This window comes from Diabrotica undecimpunctata, chromosome 10 (assembly GCF_040954645.1).
Source record: "Diabrotica undecimpunctata isolate CICGRU chromosome 10, icDiaUnde3, whole genome shotgun sequence".
NCBI classification, from domain to species: domain Eukaryota; kingdom Metazoa; phylum Arthropoda; class Insecta; order Coleoptera; family Chrysomelidae; genus Diabrotica; species Diabrotica undecimpunctata.
This window is the reverse complement of record NC_092812.1, coordinates 74,638,126-74,653,357: the sequence shown is the minus strand read 5'-3', so window position 1 is coordinate 74,653,357 and position 15,232 is coordinate 74,638,126. Positions and strand designations below refer to the sequence as shown.

Genomic DNA, 15,232 nt, shown 5'->3' with positions numbered 1-15,232 from the left:
TTATGCAATAAATCAAGAAACATCTGTCACATTTGCCACACCAGTGTTGCCAAGTTGAAATAATACAGAACTTACCAATGTTCACAGTAATTCGATAATACTATAGAAGTTTCAAATGTTCTTTTTGCTTTTTATTCGATTCGATATAAACTTTGTATGTTTAATAAGGAAAGCTGATTTTGGTTTATTTTCGAAGATGATACAACAAAAATCATAATAAATAACACGTTTTCTAATGATATAATCAACAAAGAAAGACGTATTTAAATAAAAAAACTAGCATAACAAATCAGTGATTGGCGTGAATATTTTCCACTGATGTGAAATAATAAGCGTTAAGAAATTATTTAAAATTATTGCAGAATATATCAATAAATCTAAAAAACCGGACCCTCTCAAAATATCCAGTTCCTAAATGTGATATTTATTGAAAATTAAAAAAAATAATAAAACAAGCTTAAAATAGATATTCACAAAAGGGGGATTTTTTTGCCTTAACTCGGACACCTTTGAGTGAGCCGGATCATTATTCGTCAATGTTACGATAGGTCAGTCATTATCGTCACCGTTCTGATTGCTTGGAAATTCCTTAAATATTTCCGGAAGCATACGGCAAGATTATTTTCTTATTGTTATTTATTATTATGATATGATCTTCTTAAAGATGTTTAAGGATGCTATGCACATAATTACGTAATTGAAAAAATGTACAGGACAAAAACCATGTGAGTAATAATCATATGTGTGGTTAATTGTTTAGAGAACTTTTAAATGTTTTCTTCTAAGAAATTCTAAACAGTATCGCATTATGTGTATTTTTATATAAGTAAGTTTTTGATTGGTAAAATATACTTGTCTTCGATAACATTAGTATTACGATCACTAATCTCTTTTTTATTTTTTGATTGATTTGTATTCTTAGGAGAGAAAATAATAGATTATCAAAATCAAAACATTAGTCCATAAAAATCAACGATAATCCACAGTATATAACATAAACCTCGCTTATTGACTTCAAAACCACTGTCAACCAACGGCGCCCAACGTGGGGGCCCTCTTTTCAACCAATTGTGCAACGCTGGCATTGAGACTATTCATATTAAGGTCTTGGGTTTTCTGCTACATAAAATAAACAACTAAGGTATGAATTGGTGAATCAGAACAAGAGTCTTCTTCTTCTTCGTCTTCCTCTTTATAAGCATTTCTGCTTGTTCATTGGCGGATTAATACCTGTATGGAAAGTTGTCACTCCATCTTTTGCGCGGTCGTCCGATACTTCTTCTGGCGACTGGTGACTTATCTCTTGCTATTTTGACGACACGGGCCTCCTACATTCTGCTTATGTGGTTATTCCATTCTTTTTTTCTATTTTGTGGTCATTTATTTATACACTTTACATTACATTTTCTTCTAATGTCTTCACTTCTCTTTCGATCTCTCAGAGTATTTCCTGTAATTCTTCTCAGTACTATCATCTCTGCCGTTTCCAGTAGCCTTTGCGTTGTGGCTGTGTCGGGTCTTGTTTCTGAGGCGTATGTCATTATTGGTCTTACACTGGTTTTATAAATTCTTAACTTCATCTCAGTGTCAATGTGTCTGTTTCGCCAAATAGTGTTATTAAGGCATCCTGCCAGTCTATTTGCTTTTTGTACATGATTTCTCACTTTTTTGTCTAGGTCTCCATAGCTAGACAGTATAATTCCCAGGTATTTTATTTCCATTACTTGTTCAATACTAATGCCATCAATTTCTATTTTACATTTGGTTGGTTGTTTACTGACTACTATTGTTTTAGTTTTCTGAGATGAGATTGTCATATTAACTTCTTTTGCTCTTATGTTAAATCTGTGCACCAGTCTTTGCAGACTATTTTCATCTTGGGATATAAATATTGTTTTTCATGAAATTTGTTATCTAACTCCGGTTCTAACAATCGGATCAAAGTTTGTCAAATGCTATTTTATTTCTTCAAAAGGGGCAATTTTCGTTTTGGTAAAATTAAATATCTCTAATAGTTTAGGAAATACTAAAAAAAGTATAAAAAAACGTTAAGGTACGGAGGGAATATAACAGTGCATACTCAACCACCCTAGCTCGTAGACTATGTTGGATAGTTCTCCACTCTTGATGTCTGTTGCTCGAGAAAGGGGTGATCACCCCGGTTGAAAGCTCCTTTGACCTATTTTAGGAGTTCATGCTTGCTCAATAACAATAAAGAGATGTTTTGTTATAACATATCGATACTGTCGTTGATTAGACTTTTAACTTGTTTTTTAAGTGGGGCATAAAATGAAGAAAGAAACGACAAAAAATATTGTTAAAATGTTGAAAAACAGAAATAGTACTGGTTTTGAACATTGTTGATTTTGTAATATTCAAGGTGAAAAAGGCCTATCAATTCCGGAATTAGATAAAAAAAATTAGAAATAAGAACAACTATGTAGTAGTAAAATGAGTGAAAAAGAGGGGGAAACTGATTAGATAGAATAGAATAAGAACTTAAAATGAATATAAAAAAAACGCTTATACTACAAAATGGCCCAACAATTGTAGCAGGAAAACGAGAATACTTAATAAAATCATATAAAAAATATGCCAAAAATAAAGACATTATTTATCAAAAGAATGGATTAGTATCTCACTTTTTGAATATCTTGAATCATAACTTCATTGCAGCAATTTTTATCTTTACATTTCTTTCAAAAGATTTTTTCAGATTAATTAAATAAAATAGATGCTATAGTTTTTAATGGTGCACCCTATATATTAAAAAAAATTTATAATCTTTATAATGAAAGATATCACTATTCAAGTTATTCAGTAAAAAACACATCGATTATTTTCAAATATAAAAATTTAAATACAAAATATAGAAAAGTAACCAAGCAGATCAAATTTTGTAATAGGTAATATCAAGATTTTAATGGTGTTTGAATATCTCTAATTATCTACTGTAGATAATGGAATAAAGAAAAATACACTGTTTAATTATTATGTGCCACCTTTTTCATTCTTAAAATTTCATAATTTCTTGCAAGGCTCTTTACTGTACCTATTTTATTTTATTTTATTGTAATATAGATAGCCTTGCTATTGTATTGAGGTGTAAATTATTGTTTTCAGATTATAACGAATAGTGTAAAATTTCAATTTGTCATGATTGAAAATAGGCTATTAGTATTCTTGTTTAAGTACACAGATTATGTGTTTCATTGTGTTATTTTAATTATAATACTTATTATAAAAATATAAATAATATTTTTATGGACTAAAATCAACAATGTTAAAATTATATTAGATGTATAGTAACTGTTTTAAAATTGCAGAATATTGTTATGTTAGGTTAGGTTTTCGTTCTAACCAAAATTGTCGTGTTAAAATAATTGTTAAACACGCTTATTATTTATTATATAATTGGTAATGGCATTGCAGCGTATGATAAATCATTAATTCTTTAGTTTAATGGTAACAGATTTATTCTAAATATGTCCCCTAAAATCTTTTAATAATTACCTTATTGTAAATTTACCGCAAATATCATATACTAATCAGTACCAGCATAAGACAGTGATAAATATTATAAGTCAATATGATATTGATCTATTGTTTTTAACGTAGGTTTTTCTGACTAATTAATTGTTTTCAAAAGCAGAGTCGATTAAAAAGTATAAAGTATAAAGTAAATTTGGTAAGATAAGTGCTTAGATAATTCTATAAGTCAGACATTAAAATAGAGCTTTTCACTTATTTATACTATACTTATAGGTATAATAAACATTGTCGTCACTTGCAAGACATGTGTCAAATGATAGCAGTGAATTAGCAGCAAATAAGTTTTGGCGCATCCTCCAATTTTACTAGTCGGATCACTTTGCGAATTTCGGAATAAGGGAATTATTTTATAAACAAACTTTATTTTAATGAAACAATTAAAATATTGCTTTTGCTATATCTATTGTTTAAATTTTTGATACTCACACAAAAATTTTACCTATTCAAGGCTTAAAGGAATATTTCAAATGATACACTATTATCAAAAGTCGAAAGAAGATAATTGGATAATTTTAAAAACCGTTCACTAGCAAGCTTTGAGGATACACCTAAATTGATCACCTAATTGAGTACCTTCATTTGACAATATCTTGATTTCAGCGATGATTATGTTTAGTTTACCAAAAACTATAGTATAATAAACAAAATTATTTGTTTTTTCTTGTAATTGTACTAACAACTTTAATCTAAGAGTACGTAATATTAAATGAAATCGGAATATTAGTATGCAAAAATATGAAAAACAAGGGGGCAGAAACAAAATGCTTTCTTGTTGGTTACATTTTTCCATCGGAGTAATCTTACAGGAGATTTGATAAAATATATACGTTTAATTAATTGATCCGTTTTAGAAAAGGAAAAAAAATAAAAAGATCTCGTAAGAGCATTAATATTGATTATCATATCCAAATTCCTCACGTAAATTTAGAATATATATATATATATATATATATATATATATATATATATATATATATATATATATATATCTGCTTATTTTGTGAACATTGTCTAGAAAAGAGCTAAAGTTTTTTATTCCAAATGTAATGATGAATAATAAGGCCCATTTATTAAATTAACTGATTATATTATTAAATTAAATAAACACCGTAAAGTTTTTAATTTACATTTTTCCGAAATTCCTAAAAGGGCTAGTAGATGAAATAGATAGGAAAAACGTAAAACAATACAAAAACAGTTTTTTAGTAATCAAATTATTTTTAACCCAATCATATGTGCAAAGAAACTGTTTCTAATCGTAAAAATTATCATTTATCCAATTCCCAGTCACTAATTTACCGTATTATCTTATTTTTAATATGAAAATATAAACATTTATTGCTAAAAACTTTTCTTGATTTTAATTTAATAAAAAAACTACAAAATCAGCAGCAATTTTTGTAGGAGGCCTAATCGAAAGAATAAAAATGGTGATACTAAAAAGATGAAGAATTTAAGTGATTACCAAGGAATTTCTATAAATCACTGAATTCTTATAGAATAATTTAACAAAGAAAAATTATACTTGGCAGAATATTCCGCTTAACTTTTTTTAAAGCTTGTATTCTCTATTTAAATTATTTATTTCCCCTTAACTTAGAACAGAAAGGAAACACGGAGTGAATGCCTTGTAAACAACTAATACTACTAGTTGTTTGTATTCTTCTAAAAAAGCTACTAAAATTAACTTGACATATTAATTAACAATAATTGTAATCCAAGTAATTTTTAATTAAGCAATAAAATATACCGGAATGTTTTGCAAGGTATTTTGCATAAAATTATTATTTAAGCGCCAACGGTTTTTTGCGTGTGATGAAATTGTTTAAAATACTTATTATGATGGGGGAAAAGAATATTTTGATTTACCTTAGAAATATCTGGAAGAACCTTAAGGCCTAGATCTTGGAAGAGTCCTGGATCGGCGCCGGAAAAGTTGAGTAAACAGAGAGCTAGGATGCAGAAAGAAGTCCAAAAGCACGCGGCCAAATGAGCCGAAATGTGGCAGCCTAAGCCCATAGCAGAAGGCCGGTACCCGGCATTAATGCACTCACTGCCACTGCACCGCCGAAACCAATATCCAATACCCAATGCCCAAAGTTACGCGAACACACAAGAATAAAAGCACGCGACTTAAGAGTTAACACTGTCAGTTACGTATACGTATGTGTATGTTGTTCGTCCGTTCGGTGCCGCAGAGGTTTAACTCGCGCGCTTGAAAATACTCGCACCTTTATACATGTCGTTCTTCTCAGAAACAGCCTGTTGCTTCCTTCTGCGCGCTCTATCTCCCAGAAAATACTGTTACATCATTTCCGCAGGGCACGCTAATTTTTGGAAGTCGGTCCTTTAGAAGGGAATCGATTATTTGGTCTAATTCTTCTTAGAATTCAGTTAACCTTTTTAAAACTTTTCCTATCGACATTTAATAATTAAAATCTATACAACTAAGAACATTTTAAATATAAAAATTGGTTTAAGATAAGATACTATTTACAATGGGAAATATGCATATTTTTTGGCCGAAATTAATAGAATTAAACACGTAGGTAGTCCAATTTTTGTTAAATCTTTACTACAAACGTTATACTTTCAATAAGAGATGGATTCGACCTTTACTTGATGGAAGGAAGTTCATTTTATCTAAGAATAAAACGCTGAAAAGTTTTTCTACGCTTCCACAAAATATAAGTTAATGAGGGAAAAGCCGTTAGTCTTATGTTGGTCATTCAGAATTATATCTGTATTTTTTAATTTATTAATTTCCATAGATTCTAATAAAGATAGCTTAAGATCTGTATTTTAAATATGGAGAATTATAAATTGGTCGTTAAAAGAATGATTATGTTTTTCTATTATAGACAACCGTTTTGTGTTCTGCTATACGTTTTTTAAAGGTTCTACCAGTGTTACCGATGTAAGTTTTTGGGCAGTCACCACATGAAAATTTGTATACTCCACTGTGTAGGTGTTTGTGTTTGGATCCATTATCAACCACATATATTTGTGTTTAGATCCAGGCTTTTCTTTGGTCGCGGACATTATTTTTTGTTTATAGAGTCTTCTCGGCATTCCTAAACTAACGTAGAGAATACGTTAGGGATCACGAACCATGTAAAAAAATTACTTAAAAACCATAGAATATAAAACAGTGGATGGCATATTAGATATTAAGTTTAATAAAAGAAAAAGAAGATATAAAAATCTACAGACAAAATGTGTTTAATGCTTAATGTTTTTATTATAGCATATTTGTGTGTAAATGTAAACCAAGACATTGTTCCAAAGAAAAAACCAAAGTTTGGAACTGAAATTACGGATACCTACTTTGTTTGTTGTCTCGATATTATTGTATGGTGTAGAGCCATGGATGCTAAATAGAGAAAACATTAACTAACTCTATAGTTTGTGAAGTTGTAGCATTAATGGGAGAAGCAAAATCTTAGTTGAAAACCCTAAGAAAATAGTTCGCTAGCGGTTCTATCCAACTGTTTCCATCAGCACATTCGAGAACTAAATTGTCGTGATGCTACCTAACCGTACCTTTGTAGTAAAGGAGAAAGGTAAAAAGTAATAAATATTTAAAAAATGTGTTTAAATATCACAATAAAATTTAAATCTTCCTTTCTTATTATTTATATTTATTTATATTAATGACCTAGTATATTCTCAAAATGAGCGAGATAACTGTTTTATTTCCTGATAACACTACTTTCTATGTAAGCTATGACCCTCCTACATTTGAAACTCTTGATTACCAAACATCTGAAAAAAACTTATTCAATTGATTTTTAGCTAATCGTCCCTCTTCGACGAGTATCAGGGAAAAGTCTGTTGGATGAGGAGAGAAGCGAAAAGCGAAAAGAAGTATTGGCAGATCAAGAAAAATATGGTGCGATAATTTAAACAATTTAGGAGGATAATATTGAAGAAGAAACAGAGTTTAAAGTCTACATACAAGAAGGAAGAAGAAGAAGAAGAAGTCCCTCTTTAAACAACTCTAGATCACAAAGTGTTAATTTGACTTAAAGAAATAAATAACACTGATATTAGATGCATTACTCTACTGCAACGTGCAACCGAGGCTAAGTTTCTGGGAGTACACTTGGATGCAGGATTACCCTGAGAACAACATAGTTAATTTATCTAAAAAGCTTTCTTGCCAACTTTTCTTTTTCAGGAATCTTGTACCTGGAAGTAACTTCCAGAGAAGCTATTTTATCGAAGTAACTTTCATTCTCATCTAACTTATGCTGTACCCCTGAGGTCACTCTTGTTATATTGATAAAGTGTTATATTGATAAAGTGTACAACGATGAAAGTGCTATTAGTTCTGGGCTCGGTTATAGGGCAGACTGTAGAAACTCCTTTAGAGCTTTTAAAATTTTAAATTTACCTTAAGTATATATTATGCAGTGTCTGTTGCACATTAAACAAAATACAATACGCATGTAGATTTTCAAAATTGGCCTACTAGAAACAAGAGTAATCTTGTACCAGAATTTGGCTGCCTTGAGAGATCCAGAAATATTTCAAGGTATTTAGCTATTCAATTTTCAAACATAGTTCCAGCTGCAATAAAAGCTATAAACTTTTATGAGTTCAAAGAATTATATGGATATTTGGAAACAAAAATTGAAACTCATCATCATCATTGGCTCCACAATCCATAGTGGGTCTTGGCCTGCTCAAGGATAAGTCTCCATTCTCTCCTATTCTTCGCCTTGGCTTTCCACTTTCGTACTCCCAACATTCTCAAGTCTTCTTTTGAAAAAAATTGAATTTATGAGTATTAAAATTGAAGCTGATTAGCAGAGCCGGAAGGAAAGGAAACGATAAAGTAGTAGAGAGATCTGAAGAGAATGAACAAAACGATAATGGAGAATGTCTAATTGAATTATGCGAAAAAATCACCACCGGATTCTTCAGATATAAAAATATTCATAAATATACATGAACGCAAGAAACACGAAAGCTGAAATCGATAACAGACTACGTAATAGTCAAACAAGATAACGCAATTAAGATAAAAGATGTGAGAGTCAGAATAGGAGCAGAATGATGAACTGATCATAAACTACTACTCTACAGCAGAACCGTTGAACACTATAAGAGAAAAACAATACAATACAGAACTACTCCAAGAACAATCAATAAAAGAACTATATAAACAACGTCTAGACCAAAAATTAATAGAATTCAGATACGGCAACATCGAAGAAATATACGAGCATATAAAGGCGAGTATAAAACAAGCATCATTCGAAGCCCTTGGAGAGAAAGAACATATAACAAATAAACTATTATGAAATAAATGAACCAACAAAAAGAATAATTGAAGAAAAAAAGCAACTATACAGAAATTGGCTGACTACAAACAACGATGAAGTTTATAAAGAATATAGAAAAAAAAAAAGTGAAATAACAAATAACACAACAAAAGAATGAAGAATGGGAAAGAACCTGCTTAAATATTAAAACATACATAGGAGGTACAAAACTTCGGAGTCATGGAAAGTACTGAGAGGATTGAAACAAAACTCAAAAGAAAAAATTAAATTGGGAAATATACAGGACAAAGAATGGAAGGACTATTACAAGGCGAAAAGAGGCGAAGACGAAGCAGATCCACAACAAGAAATAGAAATAACAGATAGGGAAATGAGAACGGCCATAAAAGCAATTAAAAATAAGAAAGCACCGGGACCTGGAGGCATCTTACCTGAGTACGTATAAGTACGGCTCAAAACATTACACGGGATGATAAAATGGATATTTCAGAAAGCCATAAGTGGAGAACAGCTCCCAAGGGAACGGACGGAGGCATATATGACATCTATATTTAAGAAAAGAGATAGCAAACCATGCGAAAACTACAGAAGAATAAGAGTAATATCATCAATAGGAAGATTATATGGGAAGATACTGCGAGAAAAGATAGAGTAAGCGATAAAAGGCAAAATCTGAGAGGATCAGGCAGGCTTCACGGCAGGAAGATCATGCATAGACCACATATACACACTGGAACAACTGTTGAAAAAAAAAGCAAAAAATAAAGATATACATTTGGCATTTGTGGACCTGAGAAAGGCGTATGACTCTGTACCAAGGTCAGAACTATGGGAGGTAATGTACAAATTAGAAATACAGACGTAACTATGTTTTAAATGTTGTGATGTACTTAATTCTATCCTTTTTAATTTTTCTGATAAGCCTTTTACGCATGGTATTGTCATCTTTGACTCCCTTCTTGTGAGTGAGTCTGAATTGCTTGTGGTGTTTTGTTGTTCCCTTTCTTATTGAGGAATTCCTTGTTTATGAATAACAATGAGTAGTCATTTTTTGTTAAAACCTTTGTTAACAGGTTTTTTCTTCTTGAAATGACTTTTCATTAGAGCAGGTGTTTTAGGCTCTATCATATAATGATTTAATGATTCTTTTTTTGCTGTTTACGGTGTGATTTGCGTGGTAATTTAATTATCTGTCGGTGTTTGTTGGTTCTCTGTAAGGTTTAGTTACATATCCTGTATCCTCTTTTGTGATTATCACATCCAGAAAATAAAGTGAATTAGTTTCTGTTTCCATGGTGAATTTGATCGATTCTTCTTTATTGGTTTAATTGATTCATTTTTATGGTTAAAAATGTAATTATGATTAAAATCAATTGTCGTTTAATCCCATATAATAAACACAAAATATAACTCAGTTTTATGTTTTATACTTATATTTTATATTTATATTTGACTTGAAACAATACTTTTTGTATTATTATTACCAATCAATTGTCTATATACATATCTACCTTTATATTCAGTACAATTCAATCGCTTTACGTATTATAAATGTTAAATATATAAAACCGATTACTTTTTTGCATGAGAATATAACTGAGACTATCGATGTTGTTATATTTCGCAATGTCCCGGATTTTTCCACCCTTATTACTTTCTCCAAGAATTATTACATCACATCGATTAATATAAGTTTTTGGAAGTAGCAAGAATGCTTAATTTCTAAAGAAATCGATCGCTTTACTCACAGACCTAGTTTTCTTTGTAGAATATATTAAGATCATTAACGTGGACGTTTTCACGTAATTATTTTTTACTGATATCTGCGGTATAAGGCGTACTACTATCCAAAGTTTTTTATCTAAATTTCAGTAGTATTTAATAAATTATTTAAAAAAATTCCAATATTACAAAATTGTTCTTTCTATGTTTCTACTACCATATATTTTTGCAGTATTTCAAAAAGCCGCGCAGAGGAAAATTTTCTAAAATAGACAAAGGAGTTTAGTGCAGTCTAGTTAGAAAATATTTCTGACCAAAGACAGGAAAAAAGGTTGTTACAGCATTTTGTTTACTGCTTAAAAATACTCTTAGAGCTTCAGAAAAATAAACTTACACGTGTGTTGGACGATGCTTACTCAGTTATCATTTGCAAAATGGGCTAAGTGAACAGAGCAATTGAGTTATAGGTTATAGAAGGCTACAAACAACGACGAACGCTGCACATAATTTTTAATTTAAACCTGCTTAGAATAAATATATGATGAGTAGAAATGAATTGATCGAGAGTGGTGAATCGATGTGAAGAACCGCTATTTTGTGACGCTACCCGTGACGCCTTTTTGTGGCGCTAGTGCCGTACGATCGCCTCAGCATTTTATTATAGAGAAAAAAAAAATCGGTTGCCTGTAAAGTCGGTTTTACGGGCGAAGATTTTACGTGACAACGTCTTTTTCTCGGTAGAATATTTATTGATATGAATATTATTAAATTGCACAATAGGAACAAGGAATTGAATGAAAATAAGAATTGCACAAATTTTAACTATAGAAATATATTTTGTTTACTAAAACATTGTACATGTAAACTTAAACTTAACTAATTTCTATTTGAGTGATTTTGTTGAGGAAAGGACGATGATAGGAGAAATAGCATCGCACCAGCGGACAGATCATGTTTGAGTGGGAGAGAGACGCAAGGCATTCGCCGGTCCGGCGGGCCTCTCTCTCGTTCGGTGACTCATCGTAACAGACGTGAGCGGGCGTTACACTTTTCCATGAGTGACTCCGAGCCACAACCTAATTTAAGACGTTGTCATGTCAATAATACAACGCCAGTACAGAAGCTTCGCTTCAAACATGTTAGTTTTAAAGGAGAGGCATTTTAAGAATTCAGAATTACTAATATTTTTATACTAATTTTATTATTTATTAAATATCAAAATCCTTTAGTAAACATATAGCATATGCTTTAAGAAATCGAGGTATTCTACCATAACCATATTCTACCCTCTTTTACGAGGCATATTCGAAGTTATGCTGTTGTTTTAGAAAAATTGATCTCAAAAATAAACTTATAACTCTTGTTCTTCAGGTCTGAAGATTTTTAATATTGAAAAAAATTTCAAGGGTGATCTCAGTAACATTCTACGGGTATCCTGTCTTTTTGCAGAACAATTTATCGACACAGAATAATCAGGTGTATAAATTTTAGACCACTCTTTAAGCACCGTGTAACTTCTCTTTCAATCATAGACTGAGCACTATCTCCCTGATTTTGCCTATGACCTTTGATTAGAAATTTGTGGATAATGGATTCTATGTTCGGAAACTTTCCGAAAAAGGTTCGGAAATTTAATCGTGTATCTGTTTTTTTATTGGCCACAGCAATTATCAGTGTAAAAGACTAAGTCGAGTTTTTTTTTCGTTAATGTAGCTTTTTCTTTTACAAACCGTAGCACACAACTTCTGATTTCATTAACACCGCGGTCTACTTCTCCCTCATACCACACCAAAAAGGTGGCGTCTTTTGATTTTAATTAAAAAAAAAACTAAGATTCAAAACGTTCAATTTACTCTTGTAAAGAATTGTCTCCTCTTGAGCATTGAAAAACAGCTTCTAGATCGTAGTGTTATCAGCTGTCTCTTCTTTATCATGCCTTTTTCCATTGCGGAAATCTGTCTCTAATAGATGAAGTTCGTAAGATTGCGTCAGGTTTTCTTTTTCAACACCAATTGCATTTTCAGAGGCAATAGATTGTTCCCATTGATCATTTTTCGGATTAAAAAATGGTAAATTGAACCCTTTTGTAAACATTTTATAGATCATCACATAATTCGCAAGATTCTTTTCTAAGCATGAATTTACATAATATCCATAGATTTGAGCTATAATTTTGCTTCCATCAATGAATCCCCTGCTTGTGTCGGTACAACAGTAATGCCTACGTATTATGGGTATTATTGTCTAATATCTTCTTTAATTTTTTCATCAATATGTTTGTGGTTCTTATGTTGTCCACGGAGGTCCTGGGAGATGCTATTGCTTGGAAGTACAATCCGTTTGTCTAATACAGTGTGAATTAATCTATATGTAATCTAGTGTATTCATAAAAAAACTTTGCAGACTCTCAAGCGTTTTCCATCTTTTTCAAAGAAGAAAGCATTATTTGCTTTTCTAATGCTACCTTTCCTCACGTAACGATAGGTAGCAGCAACAAAACTTCGCTTTAATCACCCATTTGCCAGTAGTTGTTAAATATAATCTTACGTTCATCTTCTGTCAATTTTTCCAACATTTATGTCTACACTTCCGTGAGTAAGGCTTCTTGTTATCCTTCCTTTTACTTGTTTTTTAGTTTTATTAGAATTTCCAAGTTTCTAATTAATAATAGTAACCCACTATCTATATTTATTCTTCTCTTTTTTCTTTTCTTAATTTGTAATGTATCAATCGATTCCTTTGATACTGGTGGTTTATTTTCTTTACTGTTACTGGCACAATTATTTTCTTTATTCGCCTAAAAGAAACAGTGGATCGGTCCATATTCACCACTTCTGTCCAAAACATTCAAAGCTCATTACCACTCATTAGCTCATTAACAAAAGGCATAAATATGGCGGTTTTTGGCGCTCAAAATCCCAATACCAATGATGAAATCACATTCAATCAAGCTGGTCAACATATGAATTGCAATACACTTCATATGCTTCATAAAGTTATACATCAAGACAAAATCACAGTAGTTAATATATAAACCACCAAACACAATATGGTCACTAGAAGTACTTCTTTTATTCCCGCATCCTTCAATAGTCATCACAGTGCATGGGGCTATAAACAATGCAGCTTTTAAGGCAAATAAGGAATTGAATGAGCAGAGCTCAAGAATCTTAGACTTTTGCAAGATGGAAAACAGAAGCGTACTTTTTTTCCGTTAGGTGGCAAAAAGGCTACAATACATAAGTAACATTTATATCCACCAACGACAACTGCCATAACCATGCCACCAAAAAAGTTCCTTTGATAATTTCCCAAAATCGCATCATAGGCCAGTAATAACAGCTATGGGTATTACTATTTCAATTATAAACTCAATTCCTCTGCGTAGATAGAACTTTCGTGAGGCAAACTGGGATAAGTATAAGTCCAATTGGAGAATGAATTTAGACATATTGAGCCAAAGTTATAAAACTCCGATATATTTACCAAACTTATAATTGGCTGTACTAAAAAACACATTCCACCCGGTCTAACCAGATCTTACATTCCATGCTGGACCGACGAATATAAAGACATGTATGATCAATACGAGCAAATCGGAGACCCTGACGTAGGTCTACAACTTATAGAGTCTCTAAATTCTTCGAGAACCACCAAGTGAAGACCTTAACTTCACGCATAGCTGAAACCTACTTGTAAAACTGGAAACAGGCCTTAACATCCCGACAACTAACTCATTATCTCCAAACCTAGAAGCTATAGTGAAACGCATTGCCCGGCTTTCCAAACCAGCCTTAAAAAAGTTCATAAAAGAGAAGTACGATATCAGCTCAAAAAGATCAAAAGTACAATCAGCAAAGCCTGCAAATCATGAGGAAAATAGGGATAATGGAACTTTTTAATGCACCAGACTTATCAAATGTCGCAAAGCTGTAGGAGTGATTCAAAAACTCCAAAATGGCTTCTAGATTTCTTTAACGAGACGCAAAGTCATCGCAATCTGCACAATGGGCAAAGATCCTTAACTGCTACTTAACTGATCCTTAACTAAGAGTTACAGACCAATTGCCCTTTTAAAAGCCTGCTCTACGATAATCTACGCGAGGCTTTTGCAATCTGTTAACGGAAAGATTCCTGTAGAACAAGCTGTATTTGTGCCAGAAAAGTACTGTAGTGATCTAAAATTTATTGAAAATGGCTTCCAAAAAAAAATCAAAACGGCAGTATCTTTATTGATCTGACTTGCGCTTACGACACGACTAGCAAATCAAATCCAACGCGACAGATTATTTTAAATTAGCTTTAATGGGAAAACTATAAAATTCAAAACTGTACAGAATATCTTACCCCAATGGTCGGTACTATCGCCGCTCTTATTTAAAATTTACACCTCAGACGCTCCTACTAAAACCTCACGTAAATTTATTTATGCAGATGACATAGCTTGAGATATACAAGAACATCGAGAACGCCCAAGCCGTTCTAGAAGGCGACCTAAATATTATTTAGGCATATTTTAAAAAATGAGGCCTTCAACCAAATCCTGCAAAGGCAGAAGTTTCGGCTTTCCATCTAAATAACTGTGAAGTAAACCAGAGATTAAATATAGAAAGCTAAGGAATTATTCTAAAACATAATCCAAACCCAAAGATCCTCGGAATAATACT

At 31.8% G+C, this 15,232-nt stretch overlaps 1 protein-coding gene across 2 annotated transcripts in view; it reads right to left on the bottom strand.

The window, feature by feature from the left end:
* The window catches only part of mav (TGF-beta domain-containing family member maverick), a 209,280-nt gene that overhangs the window by 82,710 nt on the left and 111,338 nt on the right, over positions 1–15,232 (bottom strand). Inside the window, exon 1 of one of the 2 annotated variants that reach the window (XM_072546744.1) lies at positions 5,422–5,774. The exons of the other annotated variant lie outside the window; for it this stretch is intronic. Coding sequence (XP_072402845.1) covers positions 5,422–5,571 — 150 coding nt within the window. The 5' untranslated portion in view covers positions 5,572–5,774. Of the gene's footprint in view, positions 1–5,421; positions 5,775–15,232 lie in introns of those variants that run through there. 2 annotated transcript variants of the gene reach the window in all.